The sequence below is a fragment of the Xenopus laevis genome, chromosome 1L, assembly GCF_017654675.1.
Source record: "Xenopus laevis strain J_2021 chromosome 1L, Xenopus_laevis_v10.1, whole genome shotgun sequence".
NCBI lineage: Eukaryota > Metazoa > Chordata > Amphibia > Anura > Pipidae > Xenopus > Xenopus laevis.
The window spans coordinates 164,850,829-164,878,492 of NC_054371.1; the positions used below are offsets into that span (position 1 = coordinate 164,850,829).

A 27,664-nucleotide genomic window follows, 5' to 3' on the forward strand; every position below is an offset into this window, starting at 1 on the left:
TGAAAAAATATACAAGGCAGCCACTCCCAACACTTCATAAAGTTTTATAAATTACATGTTTTTGCTTCAACTTCGGCCATGTATCACAGCAAGGTATTACAGACTGCGGTGACACATTAAGGCCTCCATGGTTTAAAGAAGACACAGTAACAGTCTTCTTTCAATGTTTTATTGTTGACATAGTAAAAATTGCACTATATGACCTTACTTCCTACTTTTCTGAAATACTCCACCTCACTAAACTTTACAAATGAACTGGCAAGAGGAGATGGAGCCACACCTTATATACCAGGGGAGTGGTCAAGAGTCTTATTCTTCTGTCCTGCCTCCAGAGATGAGATTGACATTAACCCACACGTTTGCACTGACAATTCGGGCCTACTATAGGACGGAAGGGAAAAACCTTTAAGCAGATGCTCATTGGAGCAGCTTTTTTTTCAGGGATAGCAGAGATTGGCCCTAGAGGTTACAGAGACTGATTTAGATTTTCTGGAAGCCCAGGAACAGAATTCCAAGACTTGTATATGTGGACTTTCTCTCTAGCCTTGATAAGGGTACACATAACAAAAATGTTTAGAGACAATTTATATGTTCTCTTATGAGATGACAAAGGTCTGACAGCTGTCCTACAGTTAATCTCTCAACCGGAGCATTGTCTACAAAGACCATGTTACATATGTATCTCCCATAAACATCCTGTGGATCATGGTTTTAAATCAAACCTTAAAAAGGGATCTAAACCAAAAAAAATTAACTGATGTGAATTACAGAATCGGCATATCATTTCATGTTGCGGATACCCTACACCTGCAAAAAAAAAAAAAAACTGCTGCGCTGAATTTATTTTAGTGCAGATCCTATTTAAAGGCACAGTATACACCCCTTTTCAATAGGAGCTGAATAAATAGGGCTTGTGCTGAAAAAAAAAATGAAAGTAGGCAAAAGAAAGTATCTATGATTTTTGACATTTCTGGCAGTAAACAAGAATATGAAGTCAGTTTCACTTTAGTACTTCCTGTCACTTCTGTTCCAAAGAACTTTAAAAGGAGCCGATTACGTATTAAGTGTCCATTGCAAAGCCCCCCGATAATAAGCTGCTCAAAGCCTTCTTTTTAGAGAAGGGAGATGTTTGTTTTAAGGTAGATAGGCAGATTTGAACAAATTGTAACACAAGTCCTATTTCATATGTTTATTTTTTAAAGTGTATGATGTCCCTTTAAGTCATGTCCCAGTGACTAAAAAGGAAGTCAACTGTAACATTAAACTGCTAGAGAAGATTCTTGAACATGGGAAAGAATAAATGCAATAAAGAAACATTCCTTCAAAAGTGTGACTAAAACCTATAGAAATTAGGAACTGTTCAGTATAAAAACTGAATAGATGGGCTGTGCAAAATAAAAAAAAGGTTTTCAATATTTCAGTTAGCCAAAAATGTAATGTATAAAGGCTGGGGTGACTGTATGTGTAACAATAGCCAGAACATGACTTCCTGCTTTGCAGCTCTCTTGGTTTCCATGGATTGGTTACTGCCTGGTAACCAATCAGTGACTTGGGGGGGGGCACTTGTCGGAATGGTTTGTTTTGATCTGCATGCGGAGAATCAACTGCAAACTCAATGAACAGTTTTCAGCGAGCTGAAAAGCAGTAAGTTGGGTTCTGCTCACTCCAGCCTTTATAGAGGACATTTACTAACTATATTAGAAACTTTTATTTTGCAGTCTATTTACCCAGTTTTATTTTTACAGTGAACTGTTCTTTTAAAAGTTGCTTTTCACCACAAGCCAAAAGTCAATTTCCCTCAGGTCTGTTATCCTTAGTCAGTATTTTCCTTTGGCTTGGCTACCACTCCCACAACACTCACAAAGGTCTTTTGCTTTAGTGGTGAAGGGATAGGGGGACTGTCAGAGAGCTGGAGAAGTCATTTAGAGAAAAAGGGGGGCTATTAATGTAGTTAAATACATACAATTTATTGTGCACCCTGCCTGTTTCTCATTTCACATAAACCGCTAATAAGAAACTGAAAAGCACATTTTACTTTACCTGGTTTGCTTAGGGTGCCAGTGCACCTAGGCCCATCAGTGCTCAGATGGTTTCTTATAGCAGGAGAAAAGGTGCTACTGTGATAGTCACCCCTGCTCAGCAATGTCACCTGAACTATATTTAGCAATGAATGGTATGGTCATGCCCCCCCCCTTCCCTCAACTACAACCCACACTAGAGTATAGATATTCTACCAACTTAATTGAATGCATTATATGTGCAGAAGGGAGTTTGTTCCAGTGTGTGCATTCAAGGATAGTTATAAAGTCATACAAACACCCTATTGGCATATGCAGTTTTAATTGAAAGAAAAAGCACATGTACAATTAAAGGGGTAGCTTTGACGTAAGTGGCAAAACAGCACAAGATTTGGCTTCCTCTTCTGTACAGCTACAGTTTTCAAACAAAAAACTAACCTATTTGTGAGTATATACACAAGAAAAAGAACAAAAAAAAAATATAACACTTTATACAATACTGTACATAAAGTTTTTGAATTCATCTTCCTCTAGATGACCCAGATGTCACTCAGCACTCTAAATTAAAGGGAAAAAATGTCAGAAAAGTGCCCCTCCCCAGGAGTCTCAGGGCAAAGGATTTAGTAGCTTTTCACACGGATTCAAGTGTGATTTCGGCAGATGAGGAGCTCCCATTTCCTTGCAGTTTCTTGGTTGACACTACACAAGGCTACTCAATATCAAACCCAAAAAATAAATAGTTGGGTAGATGTGTCCGAGGTTATTGATCACATGAAGAGTCCATCATCCAATAGGAACATGAAGACAGTTCTCATCAAGCTTCACTGTCTGTACTCTAGTTCATCCACACTTATGACTTTTGCTGGCATAGAGGGTAGAGGTTGCTGCAAAACATCAGAACCAAACCACTTTGCCAGACCGACAGGAGAAGTACTTCTCTGAGAAGGACGCTGGTCCATGTGCATGTTGGGGCGGTTTGTCATACCTTGCAGAGGAGCATGTAGACCCAAACCTGAAAAATAAACAAAGGTCAGACAAAAAGGCACAAACTCATGGTAACATTCTAGTTTGAGAAACTCAAGGAATCGCATAAAATGCACTAGTATTTGTAGCACGCTAGTCTTAATTTTTTTTTTTTTTTAACAGTGATGCAATGCAAAAAAAGCTTCTGACTAATCACAGCAAAGACCTTTACATAAATCTACTTTACTTTTAAACAGCACATTTTAGAACAATAGAGTACAATAGCCATCATCTGTTCGCATGCTTACTCATAGCAAGACCATTTATTAAGGCATTTAAATATATGGTGTTCTTTAGCTTGGCAGACATTACTTAAAGCAGAAAACACTGGAGAATGGAGAGTATCTGTTGCAACACCTCCAAATAAAAAGCCTATGGGCACGCACAAGGCCACTTGGAGGACGCAATTTAGTAAATACAGATTGAATGGGGGGGGGGGGGGGGGGACAGGGGCTTGCCTTTGCCACACAGGGAAACATGTCAAGTAGGCAAAAGGATGACTAACCTCCATTACAATAAACCTGATATAAGTCTGTACATTTGCAGCAGGACACTTATAAATATTGCACAGCACTTATAATTATACAAAGCTATTCTCCCGTGATGTTCACAAATCCTAAGAATTCCCCAGTATCCTCATTTTTTATGAATAGGAAAAAAAATACTATTACTTTAGGACTAAGCATGCAAACAAGACTTCCAAGCATAGTCTGACTGCTATGTTCTCACCAGGTCTCTGCATAGATTGCTGCATCATTGCCAACTGTAATGGATTTGCCGGCGGCCGCTGGTTCAGGAGTGGGTGTCCTGCAGGTGATAATGGGTAGAAAGGCTGACCAAGAACCGATGGGGAAAGAGCATGGAGGGGGGGCAGGTCAATACCAGGTGGTAGTAGCCCTTTAAAGAAGAAAACAAAATGAATTCAGAGGAAAAAAGGTTATGCCATGCCATAAATGGCTTAGATTTAAAGGGGAACTATTATGAAAATATATATTAAATAATATGAGCTTCATCATACTGAAATAAGAAACCTAAATACAATCAAAATTCTGCATTGTTTCTGAAATAATCACGTTTATGTTCACTTTTCCTCTCAGCGTCTGTTTCTCTTCATTCTGTCTTCTTGTAGCAGTTGGGTGTGATATACATTGACAGTTAGTTAGATACAATATATTTTATAGGGAAGGCCCTCCTTTCCTAGCAGATGTACAAGATCTCACTCAGATAACAGATTCTTCTGATTTTTCAGTTTGAAAAAATAAAATAAAAAAAAGCAGCAGATAACCTCTGTAGAATACAATGTTTGAGTCTTGGGTAAGTATTAAACCCATCATTTACCCCTGGTATAATTTAAAAGGCTACACAACAGCGGATTTATATAAACTATAATAGTGTTTCTCACACAGCAGAACAGTTTTACCAGTGCATTAAAGTCTAAAATAGAATAAATGCTAGAAATACTGTATTTTGTATACTAAACATTAACTTACTGCACCACAATCCTAATTAGACAAATGAATTATGTTTTCAAAGTTGACCACAGGGGGTCAACATCTTGTAACTTTGTTAAACATTTTTGCAAGACCATGCACATGCTCAGTGTGGTCTGGGCTACTGCTTAAAGGAGAAGGAAAGTCAAAAATAAACTTCAGCTCTAAGTGTTGCCAATGAACAGAACATACAGTATTTAACAGCAAACATTCCCTCATTAGTTTCTTCCCCAATATAAGGGCTGCAATCGTTTTTTTTAAAAAAAAAAAAAAAAAAAAAAGTTTAAACATGTATGTAAAATCATACCCAGTTTGCAGTCCGAAAATCACTCTGAATAGGGCACACACATGCGCAACAGTTAGCAGCAGTGCCCTGCGCATGCGCACTAGAAATCTGATGTGTTCCCTGGCCGAGATGACGTTGCAGTCATGTGATGGAGCCGTACGTCATCACTGACCTCTCTGCCCCCGCCTCATTCGTTCTATCTCCAATCGGGATCCTGCTTCCTAGGACACTCACTAAATCTTTGAAGCTCCTGCGCTTGCTCTGGTTTCAATTTACAGCTCGTCAGCGAGCGAGCGCAGGAGCTGAGGAACGAAGCTGTAATTTAAAGATAAAAAGCAATCCAGCGAACGGGTATGTCCGACGGAGGTCTGCAGTAATTATAAAAAAAATGAAGACGCACACGTTTACGGTTAACTGTAAAGCTCGGGGCGCATGCGCAAGGCGTAAGTGATGCGCCACTTTGACAACGGCAAAACTTTGAGACACTGGTGCCCAAAAACTATTATAAAATTATTGTTTTCAATGCGGCATTTCAGCATTTAACCTACATTTTGTGCATCGTTTCCTTCTCCTTTAAGGATAGTCATAAATTCAACAAGTCAAATATCTGCCATAGAAGCAGATACAGCAAGACTGATTAATAATCATAATATGCAGACTGCACTGGGTCCTGTGTTGTAATGTAATCTGATGTGGATTTTCTAGTTTTTGTATAGTTCAATATAAACTTTCTCAAACTCTCCAGAACCAGTGGCTGCAGCAAATGATCCCAGTTTATCTGTTTAAATCTGGTTCCATGATCTTTGTTCCTGCAGCTGGAGTTGGAAACAATAAAAAGAGGATGAAAAGGCAAAAATAAAATCCCATTTTTACTTTAACTGAATAAAAAAAAAACCTATCCCCCAATATACTTTAATCGAAACCATTTTTAGAAGAAACCTGACTGTACGCAGTAATATTCTTCATTTACTTGCTCTGACTGCTGCAGATATGAATCTCTACATGGTCACCGGCTGTTCTACAGCGAAACAAACTAAGCTGCTCAAATTCTGGTCCCTCCCTCCTCCAAGTATGATCGTTTCCCTGCAGAGCAACTAGGGGCCATCTAAAGTTTCCTATCTGCAGCAGTCAGAGCAAGTAAATGAGGGAGAATCTCATTGCATACAGCCAGGTTTCTTATAAAAAAAAAAAAAAATTAATTAAATTATATTGGATATAGGTTTCTTTTTCATTAAAGTAAAAATGGGATTTTATTTTTTTGATCCTACATCCCCTTTGAATTTTAATTTACAACTTATTTGGTGTTCCATTAAAGACCCACATAAATAAATAAACATGCTACAGGGTAGGAAAGGATGTGAGCGGGGGAAGACAGTGAATGACACCTAGTGTTCAGGATCAGCTCTGTAATGCATTTTCCTAGACACAAGAGAAAAATAAAGGGTTACAGCCCAAAAATCATATTGCCTTACTCTTAACAGCTAGAAGAGAACATTTGTCATGCTCAAAATTTCCATTACCAGAAATGTGTTCCTTCTGCTAAAGTACCTGCTACAATTTCATCAGACATAATACAGACCTGCTTGTAAAAGTGATAGATGCTGTGGTGGAACACCTTGTGCTAGCATTCTCTGTACTAGCCCTGGATGTAGCTGGTGTGATGGTCGCACAACTGGTACAATGGGCAGCTGGTGAAGGGGCTGCAAGAAGGAAGCTCCAGGCACTGGGGAAGACACAGTAGGTGTCCTCCTCCCTGTGGATTTATGACGGTAGTCTTGGTCTTTGGTGTATCTGTTTTGATGCGGTAGTGGTGGTGTACATGAACGCTGAGATATTGAAGCCTTGCTTCCCATCACCGGGGAGGTGTCTTGAGGAGAATCTTGTGTTATGGAATTGGGTAAAGGACCATCTGTCACTATAAAGAAAATAATTTGGTAAATAGTACATTTTTTTAATTTAATATAATTAGTGGTAGTATACATATTGAATTGCTAATCCTCCCTGAAAACAAATGAGGCAGTAAGAGAAAAAGGATACAACTTGCCTTCTAATGTCCTATACCCTTCTTTCCCACTGACATTTTGCTTCCCTGTAATTTCATCTTTGCTTTTTTCTTTGCTTTCATACATTTTGCGGATAACTGAGGTAGGTGTAAAGGATGGAGATAGCTAGAAACGTAGGAAAAAGAAAACACACAGTAAGCATACTCCACTTCTACCCTGAAGTTAATGTAGAATTAAACAAAAAAAATTAAAAAATTTTTTTAAAAATTAAGTGTTCGCACCACACTTACCATGCTGGTCACGGAGGCACCAGGCCCTGGAGATAAAGAGGCACCTCGCATATTGGCTACTGGAGATTTATTTAGCCTTGGCTGCGGTCTAAACACAAAAAAGTTATAGTAAGAAACAGTGCATCATTATTCACTGGATAGGTAATCTCTAAAACTGCATTTTTAAACAAATAGCACACTGGGTACTTTCCCTGCTTCAGATACCATTGCTTTTAATGTCAACCAAGGAACTTCATTAACAGAACAAGCAACGACAGGGGCAATTAGACTACTGCTGCTCTCAGACAGTTGGAATTGTTGAATACTGATTAGTCTTGATTCCTTACCTACTCCGGAAATTCTCTCGACTTTTATCCATCTGCATCGTTCCGAAACCTGGGTGATAGTAGTTGGCAGCTTGGAGGGCAATATCAGGTGGAATAAACCCATCTAATGCTGCTTGCTGCATTTCTAACGGACTGACCTGTAGGGAACCAGATCAATCAAAACCTTTGACATTTGGTTAAACATGGTTTAATATCATCAAATCCTGCAGGCTTCCAGTGTATGCCATTTAAGGCTATAAAAGAGACTAACATCAAGGTTTGGTTGGCCATGTCAACCAATAATGAATAGACCAGATTATGCATTAGCAGACTCCTAAAAATGGGTCATAACCGTTTACTTCAAACCTGAGTTTGCAATTGATCCTTAAGGCATGTAGCTCACTCAACAATTATGTCCCACGTGGGCCCCCCCTTCAAGTTTCTGACCAACTCAAAAGTAGGAAGTTGTATTCCGTTTTGTTCGACATCCTGTCACTCCAGCCTTTATACATTACATTTTTTGGCCAACTATATTAGAAATATTTTTTATTTTGCACAGCCTATCCATTTTAGCCAGTTTACACTGAACGGTTCCTTTAAAGAAGCTTTTAGATGGTTATAGAATGTCACTTAGCATCAAGACTTTTATAGTTTTCCAATCATTTGACTTCCTCTTCTGCCTCTGGAGGTGACCCTAGCAATTAAAGTGGTTCTCTAATCAATTTTCTATCTGTTCAGGCCCTCATCCACCACTTGCTGAAAATGCATGGAGTATTTATTTTAAGACAATTGTTCATCATCTGTCCATTTTGGGACATTTAATAGGCAGATATGGCCCATCGTTATATCAATTTTCAGAAACAAAAGTCTTGGCTGTGCCAGTAAGCACTTACTACACCTTGACTCAAAAAGCCTGCAGCACAGAATGGATTTTTCACAATTTACAGCATGTAATGCTTACAAGCATATAACACAGAGACAGGCAGCCAGAATATTTTGCACACCGATACAGGGTTTGAAACCAAGCAATATCACCACTTTATGACCACAAAAGATAACTGCATACATTTTATATATTCAGCCATGGTTTAAAACAAAGCTAATTAGGTAATTTAGTAAATATTTGTTACAATAAACCCATTTTGCTGATGGGACTAGCCACAGTCATTGCACACCCAATTTCCTTTCACCTGGCTGGCATTGGTCATTTATATACATGTCTGTGTGCCCTGCCCCCTCCAGTGTTAAGATTGGGTGGGCATATAAAGAACAGCAGCTGGTTGGAGAGCACAGGCCAGGATTGGTGTAGGTTGAGTAACCAACATACCACTCTCACAAGTTGCATTTCAAAGGGTTGTTGGCAGCAAAACAAGCATGCAGATGAAATACCTGTGCCATCATTGGTCCTTCTTCCTTGGGAACCCCTGATGGAAACTGCTCTCTAAGGAACTGTGAAGGGCCAGAAGCAAAGCCTGTAATATGGAAGGTGTGAACAAAATAACAGTCGGCATCAGAGCAGAGGGTTTGAGAAGTTTATAAATTTTTATCCAGAAATGCTGCGCCTACCTATTGGAGATGGTATGTGATTTTGAAGATAATCTGCTGAGGAGGCACGTGTAGGGAATACCTGGGTTATTTGAGGAGAAGGTGATCTCTGCTGTAGCAGAGAAGCTGAATCCAAAGTCCCCATGAGGTTACTTAGAACATGAGAGGAGGAGTCAGGAACAGGTTGTCCCAAAAGTTCCTGTAAGAAAAAAAAAAAAAAGTGAAACTACAAACCACTGAATACTGTACAAAAACAATAAAAGCTACAACACGCCGATAGCTTTACCTGCAGTATATTTCTCTGCAGAGAAGGTGTAGCAACATCAGACGAGGACAACATCGCACCATCTTGATTTCGCTGCAATATTAGAAAGACTAATTACAATGTTGATAGCAAACTGGATATGGAGAGACAAACCAAAACCACAGCCCCAGTGCTGGTCCTTTTTACAAGTGAGCGCACACACGTTATAAACCAGGCATGATATATCACAATAGTTGGAGGACTGAATTAAAACCAGATCCACAGAGGCATTAAACTAACACTTCCAAACAACCACATTAAGACTCTAAACTAGCAAAGCAATGTAATGGCCGATATACAAACACCAAGGATAAAGGTTAAACATTCCTCTAAGATTACACTTTCAGCTAGTTTACTACCACAATAACCACAACACAGTCCAACAAAGCCTCTACAAAAAGCAAATAGAAAATAGCCAGGCAGGTAAAGTCCTTAATCACATCTTGGTCAATTCATGGTATAAAAATGTTGCAAACCATTGTTCACTGGAGATGAGGATGAAGAGAACCCAGTACAGTATCTCCTGGAATTCGTTTTCCTCATACACAAATACTTACATTGACTTTAGGTTGGGAAGGCAGAGTCCCACTTGCCTTCATGCTGCTTACAAGTTTGTTAAAAGCAGACATGTCTCCATCTTTCCTGATTTTTCTTGGACCAGTCATTGCAATCAGAGCTTCTTCTAACTGATCAACCATGTATGGAGTTGCAACCTTCCCCTCCTGCTCCACTTTCAGTCCTTTGAACCCAGCTTCAACTTCTTCCACAGACAAGACCACCCCAGTGTGTGCTAGAATAGAATTTGAGGTTAATCACAGGAAACAAAATATACAACAAACCACCCACCCCCATCCATTTTCTCTTAACTCACTCCTTTCTCGCAGCCTCTCCTTATTGGCAGTTAGGCTAGAGAGCAGAGGTTTCAAGTCAACTTTGGCTTTGTGTAACATCTCCAGTATGTCTACTTTGTCAGCACGCTCTTCAAACTGAATGGGAGCAAAATAGTTTCCAGAATTCTGCCCATGGGAGGGAATTACTTGCTCCAAGCCTTAGAAGAAGAAAAAAAAAAAAATTCTTTAGCACTGTGCATGGTCTTTTCTAAAAGATAGCTAACAAACTTAAGCAGTTCTAGAACTGCTTTTAATTATTTATGGAAATAGGAATTTCACACTAACTCACCTGCCAACCTTTCCAGTTCCTCATGGGGGGTGGACCTCAAACTGCTGGATCGACTTCCCGAGCGGCTGTGATTTGAAAACCACCTGCTAAACCTGCTGGCAGACACTGATCCTTCTCCAAGCACATCCTCTATCATCTACAAGGCAGAATACAATACAAGGCAGAACATATGTCATACATTAACCCAAAACAAACATAGCCAAGCTTGATTTGGGAGGGAAAGGCACTTACTTGCTGTAGATGTTACTGTTCTGTGGGAATGGCATTTCTGTTACCCCAAGCTGCAAGTTAAAGTCTCTGACTCAACCAACTTACAAAGCTCCTAAAAACTGGCAGGTAGGCAACACCAAATATACAATTTTTACAAGCGCGAATCCCAAACACAACGTGTTCCCAGTCCAGCAATTTGTCAGGCTCTCTTCTGCCTCCAAATCAAAACGTCAGTTTCAAAAGTAAATCACTGTACACTTCAGACATTTTGAGGTGTAAAGCGATTTACTTTTAAAATTAACACCAAATATAGTCACAATGAAAAGCTAGGACACATTTATCACAGGTAAGCAGCTATCTCGACAGGAATCCCAAAGCAAAATGCCATCCTCTGCAATAGCACCTCAGCTCATCAAAAAGGTAGCAGTCACCAAGCAATGATGGAAATCATAAAAACACTAATGTATGCAGGGGAACAAAAACAACCACCAAGTTAAAATGGACACTCATAATTCATGTCTATTTGTAACTCTAGAGGATTTTAAGAAATAAGAGCACAACATTTCAGGAAGCCTGAGGTGTATTCCATTCTGATACAAGAAAGGTACCCATTGATCAATGGGAATATGTATACACACACCCCCATGACAATGACAGAGGGTTACCCAAGTGAAAATTTGCTATAAAGCACAAATTAAAAGTCCACACATAAGCAGGGTGTCAAAACAAAACTCATGTTTTGGCTTTCAGGAAAACAAAAAGTAAATTTTTTCACAAGAGAATTTTCTGTTCAAATAAAACATGTGGGCTAAGCAGCAGCTATTAAGCGAGATATCAGGCCAGGTAAATACACTCCACCCTTCATGCACACCAGTGTGATCATACCACAAGTGAAATGACAAAACATGGATAATCACAATCCCAGTAAACATGTAAATTGTTACTGAAATAGCAGTGACAATGTGATGTGACAACCCAAACCCTTCCCTCTAGATCTAACAAATTGTGCAAGATGTGGCAATGCTTCCGTGTGCTAAAGTGCAACCAGGACTTACTGAAGCCAGGCCTGGCACACTCTTATCCAGATTGAAAAATTCATTGAAGTCAAATTCCCCTGGGGCTGGTTCAGGTAAGACAGCTTCTTCAGGCACTTCCTGGTCTGCTGCATGCTCAGGTGGAAGAGCTACTTCTTCCAAAACACCTCCATTGCATTCCACTCCTGTCAGGGAGCAAAGCATTTACTTTTGTGAAAAGACATTCTACAGCTGCACAGCATAAATGTGTTGCAAGAAATAAATACATTTTAGAATATATAATTTGTCAGCTTTTAAAAATAAATATCCAATTGAATAGAGATCTTTTATGGGGGGGGGGGGTCGCTTCTTTTGCCAGATTTCAAATGGGAATCAATGACCCAGATAGCCAAAAAGCTAAATAAGATCCTAGTGACCAGATGGATGCTGAAGTCACCAAACTGGAAAGCTGCTGAACAAAAAAAAGCTAGACCACTAAAAAGGGAAAAAAGCCTGCAGGCAAAATTGACTGCATAAAGCCCCATGTACTGTTGCACTTAGTCTCACGCACATAGCACAAAGTCATGGGAAGGGGTATGACATGACAATACAACCCCTTGCAATATAAATTAGATCCTACTTGCCTTCCTTTAAAGAGGCTGTCCGCTTTCTTGTCCTCTTACGGCCCTTCTGATCCTCTTCCAGGATTTTATCATCAAAGCCAATAAGCTCAATTGTCTCTGACTGGCTAGTTGGACCTCCAGAGTACCATTCTGGTTCCTCCTCCGTACAGGAGTCATTTCTACGTCTGTCACCAAATATACGTTTACTGTCTCCATGCTCTCTCTATAGCAGGGAGTAGGAAAAAAAAAATACATAACAGTAGAATTTAGAAAATGTTAAATTACATGTCAGGCACATATCTATCCATAATTGTAATGGTTTGCAATAAACTAAAACTTAAAGAGCAAGTGAACACCAAAATACAAATTTGCCTGATTAAAGACAACATAATTCTAAGCAACTATCCAATATAAATGTTCAGAGACACTAAAAGATATTTGTAAAAACAACAGCTATTGAAAGCAGAATTGAACAACCAGGAACTACTCCTGGTTGTTACTTTTTAAATAATGTTCCAAAAGCCTTGGTTCCGCAGCAGAGATAGGTCTGTTGATCAGCTGGCACGTCTTACGTTGTATCAAGAAACTTAAAAACCATAGAAAATTTGTAATTAATGTATATTGCAAAATTTCTTTAGAATTACTTTATTCAGGGCATGGACACACATGAGGATCTTCACCGGGGTTTTTAAAAAAGCTGACCGCCGCATAAATACGCTAGCACCATTGTCTAAGCTTGAAACCACTAGCGTATTTACGCGGCGGTCAGCCTTTTTTTTTTAAAATAAATAAATAAAATAAGTGGCGACGTTCTGCAAGTGTGTACATGCCCTTAGGCAATTTTTTTGGGTTGGCACTCTTTAAATTAAACTTTGGAAAAACAATTCTTAAAGGAGAAGGAAAGGTTAAAACTAAGTAAGCCTTATCAGAAAGGTCCATATAAATATACCAGTAAACCCCCAAAGTAATGTTGTTCTGAGTCCCCTGTGAAAAGAAACACAGCATTTCTTTCCTTCTATTGTGTACACATGGGCTTCTGTATCAGACTTCCTGCCTTCATCTTAAACCTCATTGCCCTGGGCAAGAGCATGCTCAGTTTGCTCCTCTTCCCCACCCCCTCCCTTCTCTACTGTAATCTGAGCCCAGAGCAGGGAGAGACTCAGGCAGGAAGTGATGTCACACCACATTAATACTGCAGCTCCTATCCTAAACAAACAGAGTTTCTAGAGCTTTTTACTCAGGTATGGTAAAACATTCTACAGAATAAATATAGCATTCTAGCTTGCACTATTGCAGCTAATCTATTGGCAATAAAATGCCTCCATAGCTTTCCTTCTCCTTTAAAAATATGGACCCCTCCATTTCCCGCTCCTCTTAAAAGGTCATTAAGGATATGGCTAACATCCAGGTCAATTATCTCTAAGATTTGCGGTCAACTTGCTGGAAACCGGGGACTGCAGATTCGGTTCGATATTCGTTCAAACTGAATGCTTAAAATCATTTGACTTCTCTTCACAAAACAAGGGAGTAAAAAATATTTTGGCTGCTCCCCGCTCTTTCCCTGCATATGCAAATTAGGGTCTAGATCTTTCACAAAGTATTTGGCCGAATCCAAACTAGCAGTGCATGCCTGATATACATCAGCAATTAAATGTGATGTGTATGATTTAGGATTACTCAAGAAGGATCAGAAAGTGTATAACTAAAAAGAAATCCGAATGTTAAAATAGTTTAATATAGACCATGATAATCCGAGACATTCTGCAGTTGGTATTCTTCATTTATGCGGTTTGAATTTAGAGTATTGTTCAACAGGGTTGCTAGAGTGCAATTTACCCTTGCAACCAGGTAGTGGCTTGAACAAGAGACTGGAATATGAATAGTTAGGGTCCTGAATAGAAAATATTGAAAAGTAGCAACAGTACTAGACGTGTAACCTCACATAGCAGTTTGGGGTTGCTGGGGTCAGTGACTGGGAGATCGAAAGAAACAGGCCAACAACTCTATAGAGAAGGCCATTCTAGAACATACTAAATGTTAAAGGTTAACTTCCCCTTTAAACAGATCTATTTTTATACTGTATATTACATATAAAACGACAGGAATAAGAAATTTTAACACATTATTTAAGGATGAGGAAGTCTTTTTGACTATGGCAACTATTTTTATCAAGGGACAATGTTAAAAAAAGAGTAATATATTACAAAGAATGAATTGCTTCAAGATAAAGCTCTTTAGGAAACAAGACTGATGTTATTTAAGCGCAGCTTTTCGGAAGAAAATTTAAGCAGTATCTAGAGAATAAGGTTAGGGGTAGAACTTGGGCCCCACATATATACAATTATAGGATAATGTGTTGAGAAGTATTTGGGGGGAAGCTAATGAAACATTGCCTTTACCAAAGCCCCAACTTTTCCAAACAGACCCAAGTGACATTAATGGTTTTCTTATACAAGCCCCTAAAGCGAAGCCAGAGTTAATTGCTGCTGGCAAACATCCAACTGCAAATTAGAATATCACTGTCCAGAGCAAACCAAGGTAAAGATAAAATTAAGGTTCCTTCTTTTGTTGCACTTTTTAGCAACATTTTTGAACCAACATGATGACACTAGAGAATTATTAGTTGTGTTCATTATCTGTGAGATTGAACAAAATTTTAACACCTCCATTTATCATATAAAGTTTAACCATAAGATCAGGATGAGCAAACATTGTGCGATTTATGTTTACATAAAACCTCAAGACCGCAGGACTCACCCTGAAGCGTTTGTCTTTGTATTCCTTTTCTCGGTCTCGCCCCTCTCTGGGTTCTCTATCTTTTTCTCCACCTCGAACATCTCTGTCAAACCCTCTTGCAGTCATTATTCTGCCGCTGCCAATACGACGAGACCCTAACATTCGCATGCTTTCATTCTCTTTGTTATCCAGAGGACTCCCTGACCGTCGTGAACTGGCAGCAGCTGTAACATGGCATCCACCTCCAAAACTCCGTCTTTGAGGACTAAGTACAACATCAAGATCATCTTCTTTGACACGCTCCCTTGGATCTGCAGCAATTAAGAGGCACAATTACAGCAAAAATATACAACTGTATACCAACATCAATTCCTGCTTTATATATCTCAAAACGGCATGGCACGCTCTGGTCTTCACAACAAGAAAAAGATTCTGTTCTGACTAGATATTAATTGTAATTGAAAATATGAACAACACAGGATGAGAGTTCCAATGGGCCAAAAGTTGCATGCATGGCAAAACAAGATGACCAATCTGTATATTCATTTGCATTCCATGTTGAACTTTTTGTAATTTGATAGAACATTAGGCCAACATTTTGTAAACTAACATTTTGTAAACTAAAAAGCGTCAACAGCTGACAGGTAATACTAGAAACCCAGGGTGATTCTGTCCTCTTGGCTGCCAGAGGCGGCTCCTGCAATGCCACCCCTCCGCATACTGCTTACCTTTCCTGGGGAGCGGGACGTGTCGCTAGTGCATAAAAGCAAAGCCTCCATGTAGAAACAAACAAAGGCCTTGGGCCAAATATAATGGCTGCTAGGTAAGCCAGGACCACAGATGCGTAAGAGACAAGAGCCCATAACAAAAGGTGCACTTTACTACAAGAAAAGCAACTAAAGCAAACTTATAAAAATCACTTAGTTGCATCAAAGTCTGTCCACAAAGGTCTGCCCATTAAATTCAAAGGTAATGTATACATTGGTATTTTTCAGGGTTGCAGCTCCAATGCCACCCATATCTGTTTCTTTATAAACATACCAGCTATCCTTCGTTTAAGAGAAATCCTTTCTGTATCTGAATCCTTCTTTAAAGCTTCAATGGGAGAGCTGCGCCCCGAGTTTGGGTAGAGAGAAGAATGCCATTTTTCAGGATCCCACACACCATCACTGCTTAAAAAAAAAAGAAATTAAATATATCAGACCTTGGACGCAAAACCATCAAATACAATTGGTAACCCAATTCAATCAATGTAAACATACCTGTCATACTTGTCAAGCAAACAAGAGGGTCTCTCTTTCGAGTGTGGAAGTTCTTTGATGTCCAAAAGCTCCTCCTGAGAGTGAAGGAAGATTTTTATTTTCGAACTGTGAATGTCATACCAATTAAGTTTCCTTACTTTCTAACACTCCTACGTTATTTCTTCAATATCATTTTCTTTGTCTATAAACGTATGTGCAATAACAATTTGACCGAAAAGAGGAAACACTGGCACTCAAGGTAAAGAAAAGGAGGGTTACCCCTTACTGTTTATTAGTGCAGACGTGCATTTCTGGCAAGTCCCTTTGCCAATGATTGCCCCTGAAACGTTGCACGTCCGCGCTAATAACCAGCAAGGGATAATCCTGCATTTCTTTGCCTTGAGTTCCAGTGTTTCCTCTTTTCGTTGAACTATTGGAGGTTTCCGTATCCTCCCACACTGAGCACCAGGCTATCCAGCAGAGGGAGGGTTAAGCGAGTGTGCTGCTTCACCTGTTCCAGCAATAACAATTTGACACACATCTCTCTCTCTATAGGTCAATAAAATTATTTTTGAACATGCAAATTTAAGTAGCCAACCTTTGAGTAACGATGATGAGATCTGTCCCAGTGGGGTTTCCGGACGTCGCCAAGAGAGTCTCTGCGATCTGCCTCTTCTCTATAATCCATGCTGAAAAGCCAAGGTAACCACAACACACCTAAAAAAAAGTTTACATTGTTATGTTACAATCCCATGCAGATTGGAGTTGTAAACAAGAGAATTCCAGGCATTGTAGTCAAACAACAAAGGGATGGAAAGGCTTCCACATCTAGAATACAGAAGACTAAGCAATATGTAGCCAGTGGAGATGACATACCCAGGGATTGAGGTACTTCTTCCTAAATTTCCCCTAAACAGTGACTAGTTGAGGTTTAGACTAGGAACTGGAAAGCTAGAAGGTTATGGTCAGGCAAACGTAAACGAATCACAAGAAGCTTCACATGGTGCGATACTAACTGTAGTTCTAGAACAGAAAAGCCTACACTAGATATGCTTTGAGTTGACTCTCATACGATAAATGGAACATTCACAGAGGCAACACGAGAATGAGAAGCAGCTATGCAATTGTAGTTCAACAAAGGACTACGGAGCAACAGCTCGAATAGCCCTACTAACACGTAGACTGGACTGAAGGCCAGAGGGTCGCCATTCCGCTACAATAACATGCACCTGCCACATACGAGGAAGCCCAAATACTAATGGGGAAAGGTATAGACCCCAGAACATGTAAACAACGAGTTCCCGGCTACCCCTACAAACACAACTATCCCACAAACTCACCCACACGACTCAAGCTTTTCCAAAAAACCTTTCCATATACCACAGTTCCTCTGAGCACACCCCCGCTTTCTCCCGGTTCCCCTCCCTCTAAAACCCCCCCGCCGCGCACACGCCGATTGACGTACAATACGTAGCTCACGTAAAAGTCGTACAGCACGTACCGGCTTCTACTACTCCTTTTAACCAACCTGTTGTTGTTTTTTGGGCCTCCGAGGGCCCGGAATTTGCCGACTCAGTACAAACTTCTTCTCTTACACACCGACCAACCCAAGAACCGAGAAACGACTACGTCTAGTGGACCCCGGACGTTTAACGTCAGTCCGTGACGTACCGAGGCGGTCCTACAGAAACTTAACCCCGTGACGCCTGTGGCTGGACGAGTCACGTGAAAGCTTACTCTTCGCTAATTCGATAGCAGTATGGAGTAGTAGACACTAGACAGTACTAGTGAAAACATTCGGTTATAGCAAGTTCTAAGCGGGAGTTCCGAATTACCAAACTACGCTGCCTGCATGTTTTAACTCTAGTGAGACAATTAATCACACGAAATAGGTTCTTAATTATCACGGGTGCTGTGAAACGAAGCCAGGCAAGGGCAATTAGTAATTATCACAGTATACATTGGTTCTGAAAGCTACGGTGTCCCCACCAGAGAAATTATGGGCTTTTTTTTTTACTATTTTCAGCCTATTTTATCTTTTTATATTTTTTCAATTCTGGTAGTATATAGATTTCATTCTTTAGCAGTGCTCCCTTATAATTATGTCAATAAGTAGTAGGAACAGAACAGAAAGATCCGATCATCATCATGAGACCAGGATTACCTCGGAACGATCGTACAACCATCAACTAAAAAGACCAATTTGCCAGGAAAACAAAGGGGAGCTGCCTGCTTGGCCCTGCAAACATAGATAAATTGCACTGGGACCGACAAAGATTTTTTAACCTGGCCGATTAATTTCCTGACATATGTCGGCCGAAAAATACGAAGGTGTTCAAATTCCACTAACCGCACAATAATTTCTAAGGATTGGTCGGACTTCACTAAAAGCGGTCGTTCGACAAGAGAAATCTTTGCGTCTATGGGGACCTTAACTTATAACAAGGTTACAGATAAAAGTACACATTGATGTGTCAGTGATTCAGAATAGAATTCAGAGTTCCAAGAATACTGTATCTAGAGGAGCAAATACGTTTTTATCCTCTCTCTAATGGATCTAAATATTTGGGTTTTCAGGTTTATCTTGAAGAATAAATAGAATTGCACCCTCCCCGCAGGTTGCAACTGCAGGTCAGGCTGAGTGTCCCCACTCCATACCTCACATCCTCTTGCTGGTTTATAACCTTGGCTTTCAAGTAACTACCTGTTTTCAATTTTATATAAATATAGCCACAAAGGGGCTATTAACCAACTATAAATGTTCTTACTGGTAGGGTTGCCACCTTTTCTGGAAAAAAATACCAGCTTTCCTTTCACTATTAATAACGGATCGACTATCATATTTACCTGCCAGGCTGGTAAAATATCGGGCAGGTGGCAACACTGGTACCATGTTGAAGCACATTTTTTTTATTTATGCATTTTGATTAGTGGTCTGATAAAACCAGTATAATGTTATTTTTAGGTAGCCTACTGATGGTCTCTTGCAGAGAATACACTGCATGCAATTTTGGGGCTCTTGCTGTAGTATTGAGGCAAAGGGTCTCCAAGCTCCTAAACACATTTCTTCACAATAATTTGGAATCCAGTTGTTCTTAAAAAAGTAAAGGAGGTAAAATGACTGGGTGTGGCAATTTGTTAGACACCCATTGGTGATTCTGATCAGTAACCTGTACCTTGAGTGCTTCTTTTCTTTAAAAAACAAACAAACAGGCCTAGAGTACTTTCTTCTAAGTGCTGTGACGATTTCTTCTATGTTTTCCAAGGAATCCCCCTGCGCCTATTGAACCATACGTAACTCCTCCTTCTAATTACCCATACTTCCCGAGAGCCAGTAGTCATTTTCATCCTTAGCACAGGTTATGTCTACACTAGGGAACTCACAGTAGGGACAAGCACATTGAAAGGAAAAGTTAATCCTGCCCCCTTTCTATTTGTTGAAAACTCAGTTGCATAGTATGAGACGTATTTGTATAATACGTCAAGATAAGTCAAACATTCACATTCATGCATTTGCTCCTTAATGGTTAAAGATGGCACTGCCAGTGGCACGGGTATTTTAGGAGTTATGTAAAACAGACCAATTATATGGTGTAGGGAAAAGTAATGACATAGAAACCACAATTGACTTTGTTTTTTCTGTACAAATTCCATCCCATTACATATAGTACTTGTGGAAACTAAGACAAGATTATTACAACAAATCTAAAACCCATTTGCAATATAGAGGAACCAAAGATCCAGAGAGGATCACTGAGGTTCTTCAGTTCTTTTTAGGCCAATTTAAATCAGTCTCCTGATTGTAATTTGCTTCGGCGATAAGGGGGATTTTCTAAAAATGTTTGACCCCTTTAAAGCAAATGCTGTGGGGTATAGCACTTATGTTAGTGAACAATTGTCAATAATGTTCTCTGATATAACACTGCTATATTTTATTCTGCTTATTTCATTTTTGTGTTACGGAATCCATAAAGTGGAAATAGCTTAAAAATAAAATAAAATCAAATGTCTGGTTGAAAGGGGTTATGGCGGGGCATTTACACTAACATCAGCAGCTCTTCAGTTGGTAATCCCACATATGGGCCACCTTTTAGCCTCCCAAAATAAGAAATCTGCCTTGGTCTCGCTAATGACAGTTGAGGTAAAGCACTGTGCAAGGAAGCTTGCATGAGGGAACAGGGGCAAACTTCTTTGATGTTATTTGTGATTAGGGTTGCCACCTAGGCAGTATTTTACTGGCCTGACCAGTAAAAATGATGCTTGACCCCAATGTTATTAATAAGGGAAAAAATAGAAATATATAGGTCAGCATTTTTTTCCAAACAAGGTGACAACCCTAATTGTGACTTGACTGCCCAGCTCTACTGGTATTTTACCAGCCTGGCCGGTAAAAATTATGGTTGATCCCAATGTTTTTAATAGGGAAAAAAGATAAATATATAGCAAGGCCGGTATTTTTTCCCCAGAAAAGGTGGCAACCCTCCTTGTGTGGCCAGATAGTGCTATTTCACGGTAAAGTCAAAGTATTGCAAAACAGAGGACCCCAGATCAGTGGTGTAACTAGATATTACTTGGCCCCACAGCAAATTATTTTTTTTCTAGAGGTTGACCAATATTTATTAAAATGATATATGAATTATGGCATACCTGCCAACTGTCCCTTTTTCAGAAGGACAGTCCCTCTTTTGACAGCTCAACCTGCAGTCCCTCATTTGTACTGGACAGTCCCTATTTTCTCTGCACTGACCAGCCAGAAAAAGAAACAAAGTTTCTAACTTAATTGGCTTTTAGCAGAGAGCACAAAACAGCTAACAGGTGCAAATAAGATACTTTGTAACAATTTTGAGACACAAAATAAGGATAAGATAAGGAGTAGGGATGGGCGAATTTGACCCATTTAGTTTCGCCACAAATTTGCCGCCAGCGAAATGACGCTGACGCCCATTAAAATCTATGGGCGTCAAAAAAATTTTGTCGTGCGTTGAAATTTTTTTGACACGTGTTTTTTTTTGTTGCATGACGACATACAAGTGTATGGGCATCATTTCCACGGCGAAACAAGGCAAAAAATTCGCCCATCCTTAAAGGAGAAGGAAACCTAGTGGGCGCAAAAACCCTCCCCCCCCTCCCCTGTGTTGCTTCCCCTCCCTCCTCCCCCCTGGCCTACCTGTCCCGCTGGGCAAATGCCCCTAACTTGTTACTTACCCTTCTGCGCAGGTCCAGTCTACGGAGTTCACCGACGCCATCTTCTTCCAAGCGATTTTCTTCCTGCTTTGACCGGCGCATGCGCAGTAGGAGCATTTCGCCGGTACAATCTACTGCGCATGCGCCAAAAGTCTGAAATCGGAAAACTTCGTGACTTTTGGCGCATGTGCAGTAGATCCGTACCGGCGAAATGCTCCTACTGCGCATCCGCCAAAACGCCGGTCAAAGCAGGAAGAAGATCGCTTGGAAGAAGATGGTGCCTATGAACTCCGTGCACTGGACCTGCACAGAAGGATAAGTAACAAGTTAGGGGCATTTGCCCAGCGGGACAGGTAGGCCAGGGGGGAGGAGGGAGGGTGGGCAACACACAGGAGGGGGGGAGGGTTTTTGAGCCGACTGGGTTTCCTTCTCCTTTAAGGAGAATTATTTTCAAACTTTCATAACCTGCCAAATTTTGTAAAATGAACATGGTAATTAGGGGTGTGGCCACAGAAAGGGGCGTGGTCAAAAAATTCACTGCGCTAGGTGGGAAAAAAAATGTTGTCCCTCTTTTTACTTCCAAAATGTTTTGAGGTATGAATGAAATCGCAGGGTCTGCCCTTTGCCTAAAACCTTATCTCTAATGTGCTACATTAAAAAGGCGAACTTTTAATATCGACGTCTACGCCCGTACATTGTCATTTGAAAAGTAAAATGCTAACAAAACTTATTTATAATAATCTGCCGGCTAATCTTCCCGCCTCCGTTTCTAACTATCGTTACAAATCAGCTGTCAGAGTACGCATGCGCGCAGTCAGCTTCCAGTTGCTGTAACAACAAGCGGTAAGAAGGGCGCGGATTTTGAAGTGGGCGGGACTACCGGAACCAAAGTGAAACAGGATGGAGTTGCCAGTCAGAGGCCGGTACTTGTTGCAAATTCTTACTGCTTGATGATGGTGTTAGTATTCTTAGGGTCCGGAATGGAGTGTTCGTGCCGTTCTTGCCAAATTTGCACAAGTTGCAATGCATTTCGTCTGATAAATCACGGATGTGGCGGAGCAAGTATTGGGTGTATTTAGTAGTGTACTCGCACAGTAATACTATCATTATAAATACGAATTTCATCTCCGCACAGCTTAAAATCAGGGACATGTAATCGCATCCACGTGTCCGATGATCCGATCATTAGTCCAGTGATGTTGGGACTTGTAGGGCTTCAGTGTATGTCGTGACTAATGTTTTGTCTCATGTCAGCTTCACATAAGCGTCATTTTTTTATAACATGTTTTCAGACACAATTCAAACAAGTTCTCTTCCAAACGGCAACGTAAAGTCGATCCCCCTGTCACGTCTGGGAACCAGCGCCCGCAGACCAGCCGCGTTATACCGTATCGTGTGACGTACACATGGAACCGCGGAGGCAGGCTGAAAGAACTGCGCATAAGGTTTGTTTCCTAGAAAGGGGCGGGGCAAGAAAGCTAAAATCTCATAGGGTAGCATTCCACTGAAGATGAACGTATTCATGGCAAAGCAGAGGCTAACCTGTTACCTAATTAAGACTTGCATTGGGGTGGGAAGTTTACAAAATGTTCTGCGTTGTTGGGGATTACATTTTTTTTAAAAATTCTTGGAACTAGCTGTGGACATGTGTTACAATATACGGAACTGTAATTTCTAAAAACAATATATGCCTGAGATGGACTTAAAGAGATACTGACACCAGAAATGAAACTCTTTATTACATCTATCATAATATTGCCTTTGAAAGCAACTCAGTGGCAGAATTACGGGGGGTGCAGGGCCCGCACCCCCTCAGGCCACCCCGGCAGCTCGCGCGCCACTGAAATGCTGGCCGAAAATCGCGTATGGAGGGGGCAGGGGGCCCGGCTACGCATCCTGCACCAGGGCCCGCCCCCCTCTAGTTACATTATTGAAGCAACATATAACTTTGCTATAAAGTATTTGCACAATGCTTTTACATTACCTGCCTGATGCCCCATGTTCCTGTATGAGGGGGCTGCCATATTTGTGCAGCAGGAGTCTGTTAGCATTAGAAACTTTAACTGACCCGCTGAGATGGGACAGTCAGTTTGGCAAAACAGTCCGGTTTAGAAACTTGAGCTAACAATTACATGACCTACAAGTAACTTTTAATGTACATTAATATTTTTAAAAGTATTTTTTTACGTTCAGTATCACGTTAATGCGGAATATATACTGGTCACACCTCTCACTCCAAATGTCAGGCACTCTTCTACTGTAACAATGCATTCACATGGGCCTGTAAAGAGAATGTAAGTTGTATGGCATGTTCTTACACATGACAAACTTTTCCCTCATACTTGCTACTAGTGGAAAAATAGCAATGTGTTGTAGGCTATGCTAAACAAGGGTGCAATAATCCATCTCTATAGCCATTTTGGAATATCTGATCATTAACTTTTTTTTCCAGGCATCTAGCCAGAAAATTCCTTTACTTGTGGGTGAAAAAAACATTTGGAAGAGTCCTTCCATCTGCTGCCAGGTAATGACGATAATTTGGGTGTACTGAACACATTTTACATTTACTTTCTGTATATTTTATGTGTGTGTGTATATATATATATATATATATATATATATATATATATATATATATATATATATATCTCCATAAGTGCTAAATTATGGCAAAGCCATGGATCACTGAGCCACTTTTAAGTACATTTTTATATAGCCAAACATTAATTTTCAATTTGGGTGTTTTCAGATAGTACATCAGTGATAGAGACTCTTAAGTTGCTTTTTACCCTTTATTCTTGACCCTTTTTCTAAGGTTGAAGTAGAAACTTTCCTGGTGTTTCTATATGGAAACTCAGTAGCACATGTGCAGATTCTTTAAAGGTTACAATTTGCTAAATAAGTTGATACTTTTGTCAACAGCATCTCTGGAATGTTAGTAACTATTGTATCAATTGTAACAGTTTCCTTTACAGGAGTTCTCCTTCCAACACATTTTTTTTAGTTCAGTTGTTTTCAGATAGTTCACAAGTTCACTCTTTTCCATCTGTTTTTGACCGTGTTTGTAATATTCACGTTTAAAGTTTCATTTTCACCTTCTTATCTGTTTCTGAAGCGGCTCTGGGGGTTGACCACTGTTTGGGCTGGTTCAGGTTAAAATTTAGCCAACCATTGCGGGATAGTGTTGTCAGAGTGGGGAAGTGCACTCCTCTGATCCTGAAGATTCCCTGTCTTGGTGCGCATAGATGTAACGTACAGAGCGAGAACACACTGGTACTGATTTGGCGTGGGTCCTATATTGGGCAACATTATGTAGGTTAGGGTCAGCTGTTGTTAAGGTTTTGCAGGATAGGTCTGGGTGCTGGTTGAATTATTTCTGACCCGCATATAACTTCTGCAAAATGTTCTAAATTAATACATTAGTTGATACATTTCTTTGGCACTGCTGAGCGGAATACATGAGTTTTATTTAATTGATAAACTAGTTGCTAATATTTCACAGATGCTGTAGAGAAATGTACCAACAACGGTAGCAAAGGGCAAGACAATGCAAATCCACTCCTGTGCTGCTGCATGATGTGCCTGCACCCAAATACATTGCTTTGGATCGGGTGTAGACAGATGCAGCAGATTTTGAACCCCCTTTGCTAACCCCTCCAGTGTACAGAACAGGGGAGCAGGGACAGTTCTACAACTTAACTGCAAAATTGTATTAACTTTAACCATTGAGTATATTTACCATTGAACTAGTGAATATTTAGTTTAAAACAATTCATATAATAAGAAGAGCTCTTTAAAATTGCTCTCACTGATACTCCTCTATTAGTATATTTTTGGGGTTGGGCAGTGGACCTTCAATACACATACTCACTCTTTTTGGAATTATTATTGCAGCGCTGTATTCTTCACTGTGCAGTGGTCTCCCAAAGGTGGCTCTGCCACCCCTGTCAGCAGTGGGCAATCTTTACTTTGTTTTCTAATTGAAAAGATATTTACTTTTATAGTGTGAAAGATAAGTATACAGGTTGTTTAAAAAATGATTGCAATATGTTACATTGTTTCTTTCACAGCTGTATTTTTTAACATGATTTTTACAACGTAGAATTGTTTTTTTTTCTCCAGGCACCACTATACTCGCCGCTTGTTACACTCCTGTTTTCATCAATGGCAGGAGGAATGGTGGCTCTTGTGCATGGAGTGGAAACTTAATATCAGAGCTGAGTGCCACTACAGGTGAGAGAGAGTGCCATATTTATGCTATATGACCCTTTGCTTCTTGCTCTCATAATTTTATTTTTACATCTTTTAGGTATGTCTTATACAAAATGTGTTTCTCTGCCTGGAGGAAGTATATTGGGTTGCAACGGAAGAAAAAATGCAGGGCTCAGGCTGCAGAGATCCATGGTGAGAAAAACAATGTCACTCTTCAAAGTGACAAACCTAATTTATGTTTCCTTCTACTAGATTAAATGTGATGTAATTTAGTTTGCTAACTTCAATTCTTGTTACACATGATATTCCACTTACAGCACAGAATCATCTAATGCATCAGGCATGTCATCATTGGAAAAATTATGTGAAAATACGTAGAACTAAGAAGCAAATGCTGTTAATTGCGCTGGAATTCAGAGAAGAAAGAGACCTTAGGTAAGTAGAAAACACAATTTATAAGTGAATAGGCATCAAGGTTTTTCTTTTAACTTCAGAATTCTCTAGTTAAAACTTAGATTTGGGTTAGCAAAACCTGTTTCATACAGCACTTTTGCATGCAGTCACCACACATTACAGTGTTATCTTTAGTGCTTACTATCCATGCTATTTTTGTTTTTTTCTAAATTATTCAGAAATTCCTGGTACATCTGGGCATTGCAGCTAGAGCAGCAGCAAGCCTACCGTGAGATGGATGTGCTGGCTCTAAATCACTGGGCTGTGAGCCTGCAAAGCAGGGTATGCACTGATTAGCCAGATAAAATCAAATGCACCATTTTATATGGTCTCATCATAATCTTTCGTTTTTTACTACTTCAATATATAGGCTTGGCTGCAGTGGAGAGACATTTACATATATCGTATAACTGAGAAGAAAAAGGTTTTGCAAGCAGTAAAGCATCATCGAAAATGCAAGTTGCAAGCTGCACTAAAAACCTGGCTTCTATACATATGTTATCGCAGAGAGAAACGGCGCCACCAGAGTTAGTAGAGAGTTTGTTTTCCCAAATCTGAGCTGATACCCAGCCTCTCTGTTCTAATGACATGTATACAGTTTGACTCTGTGTTGCAATAACTTATACAATGCTGTCCATTGTTTTCTTTAGTAGTTGATTATTTTATGGTTATGGGCTATATTTATTAAAATGTTGATCTCATACAAATACCTCAGTTTTTTGCAGCATGGGAGCTTAATGACAAGCACGATTAAAAAGGACAAATGTTATTTGAATTGATTTTACTATTTCTTTGTTTGTATCAAATCAGCTCTGTGTTCTGCCAATACAGGCATAATCTTTCTTAGATTGTTTTCAGGAGAGTCTTAGATAATACATATTCATGACTGCTCCCCAAACCCTAAGTCCTATGGCACACATATATGAAAAAGGAGAAAAACTGGCTCTAATCTTCTCAGGACAATTATAGACACATACATTAAAGCTATATTAATTTTAGATTACTTTTAAATTTCACGGGTTAGGTCCCTTGTAGGTGAAAATAGTATATTATTAAATGAATCGCTTGGCAATTCTTACCAAGCAGAAAGGTTTGACCTGGGTGTCCAGACCCCAGGCCCTTCACTTAAATTAGTCAATGAACGGAAAACAGACGAAGGGCTTTGACTCACCGAATTAGCCGAATGGTCCGGGTGCCGTGCCCCGAACCCGTAGCTTAGGCAAATTCTATCTTCACAATAAAGCAGCACGCACTCCTGCGACCATAGCCATGAGGATAAAATTGTAACTTTATTCCATGTAGTTAAAAAGTAAGCGTCCTAACGCGTTTCGTATCAACAGATACGTAATCATAGGAGCCTATGATTACGTATCTGTTGATACGAAACGCGTTAGGACGCTTACTTTTTAACTACATGGAATAAAGTTACAATTTTATCCTCATGGCTATGGTCGCAGGAGTGCGTGCTGCTTTATTGCTATGGCACACATAGGCCTACCAAAGAAATTTATAGTTTTTAAATTAAAATATTGTATTTTCTAAAACTTAT

At 39.9% G+C, this 27,664-nt stretch overlaps 2 protein-coding genes across 11 annotated transcripts in view; one reads left to right on the top strand and one right to left on the bottom strand.

Moving 5' to 3' along the window:
- Positions 1 to 2,323: 2,323 nt before the first annotated feature.
- eif4enif1.L (eukaryotic translation initiation factor 4E nuclear import factor 1 L homeolog) lies at positions 2,324 to 18,065 on the bottom strand. 8 transcript variants are annotated; one of them, XM_018261668.2, is made up of 19 exons: positions 17,768 to 18,065; positions 16,865 to 16,983; positions 16,288 to 16,361; positions 16,067 to 16,197; positions 15,047 to 15,336; positions 12,311 to 12,512; positions 11,709 to 11,872; positions 10,444 to 10,579; positions 10,136 to 10,312; positions 9,822 to 10,054; positions 9,247 to 9,318; positions 8,982 to 9,159; positions 8,805 to 8,887; positions 7,437 to 7,573; positions 7,111 to 7,198; positions 6,862 to 6,985; positions 6,397 to 6,732; positions 3,771 to 3,938; positions 2,324 to 3,030 (listed from the first exon to the last, which is right to left on the bottom strand). In XM_018261668.2, exons 2-19 carry the CDS (start codon positions 16,952 to 16,954, stop codon positions 2,840 to 2,842), a joined length of 2,874 nt encoding a protein of 957 aa, XP_018117157.1. In that variant the 5' UTR covers positions 16,955 to 16,983; positions 17,768 to 18,065; the 3' UTR covers positions 2,324 to 2,839. The 8 variants fall into 8 exon arrangements, with proteins under 8 accessions (XP_018117157.1, XP_018117150.1, XP_018117165.1 ...); XM_018261661.2 differs by having other exon boundaries at positions 17,795 to 18,061; XM_018261676.2 differs by having other exon boundaries at positions 16,067 to 16,194; positions 17,795 to 18,057.
- Positions 18,066 to 21,710: 3,645 nt separating this feature from the next.
- The window catches only part of sfi1.L (SFI1 centrin binding protein L homeolog), a 38,189-nt gene continuing 32,235 nt past the window's right edge, over positions 21,711 to 27,664 (top strand). The window contains exons 1-8 of one of the 3 annotated variants that reach the window (XM_041566548.1): positions 21,711 to 21,765; positions 22,743 to 22,895; positions 23,903 to 23,974; positions 25,573 to 25,683; positions 25,760 to 25,854; positions 25,980 to 26,097; positions 26,295 to 26,397; positions 26,486 to 26,642. In XM_041566548.1, the coding sequence (XP_041422482.1) occupies positions 21,725 to 21,765; positions 22,743 to 22,895; positions 23,903 to 23,974; positions 25,573 to 25,683; positions 25,760 to 25,854; positions 25,980 to 26,097; positions 26,295 to 26,397; positions 26,486 to 26,642 (850 nt within the window). In that variant the 5' untranslated portion in view covers positions 21,711 to 21,724. Of the gene's footprint in view, positions 21,766 to 22,227; positions 22,409 to 22,742; positions 22,896 to 23,902; positions 23,975 to 25,572; positions 25,684 to 25,759; positions 25,855 to 25,979; positions 26,098 to 26,294; positions 26,398 to 26,485; positions 26,643 to 27,664 lie in introns of those variants that run through there. The other 2 variants (XM_018261650.2, XM_018261633.2) reach the window with 2 other exon arrangements.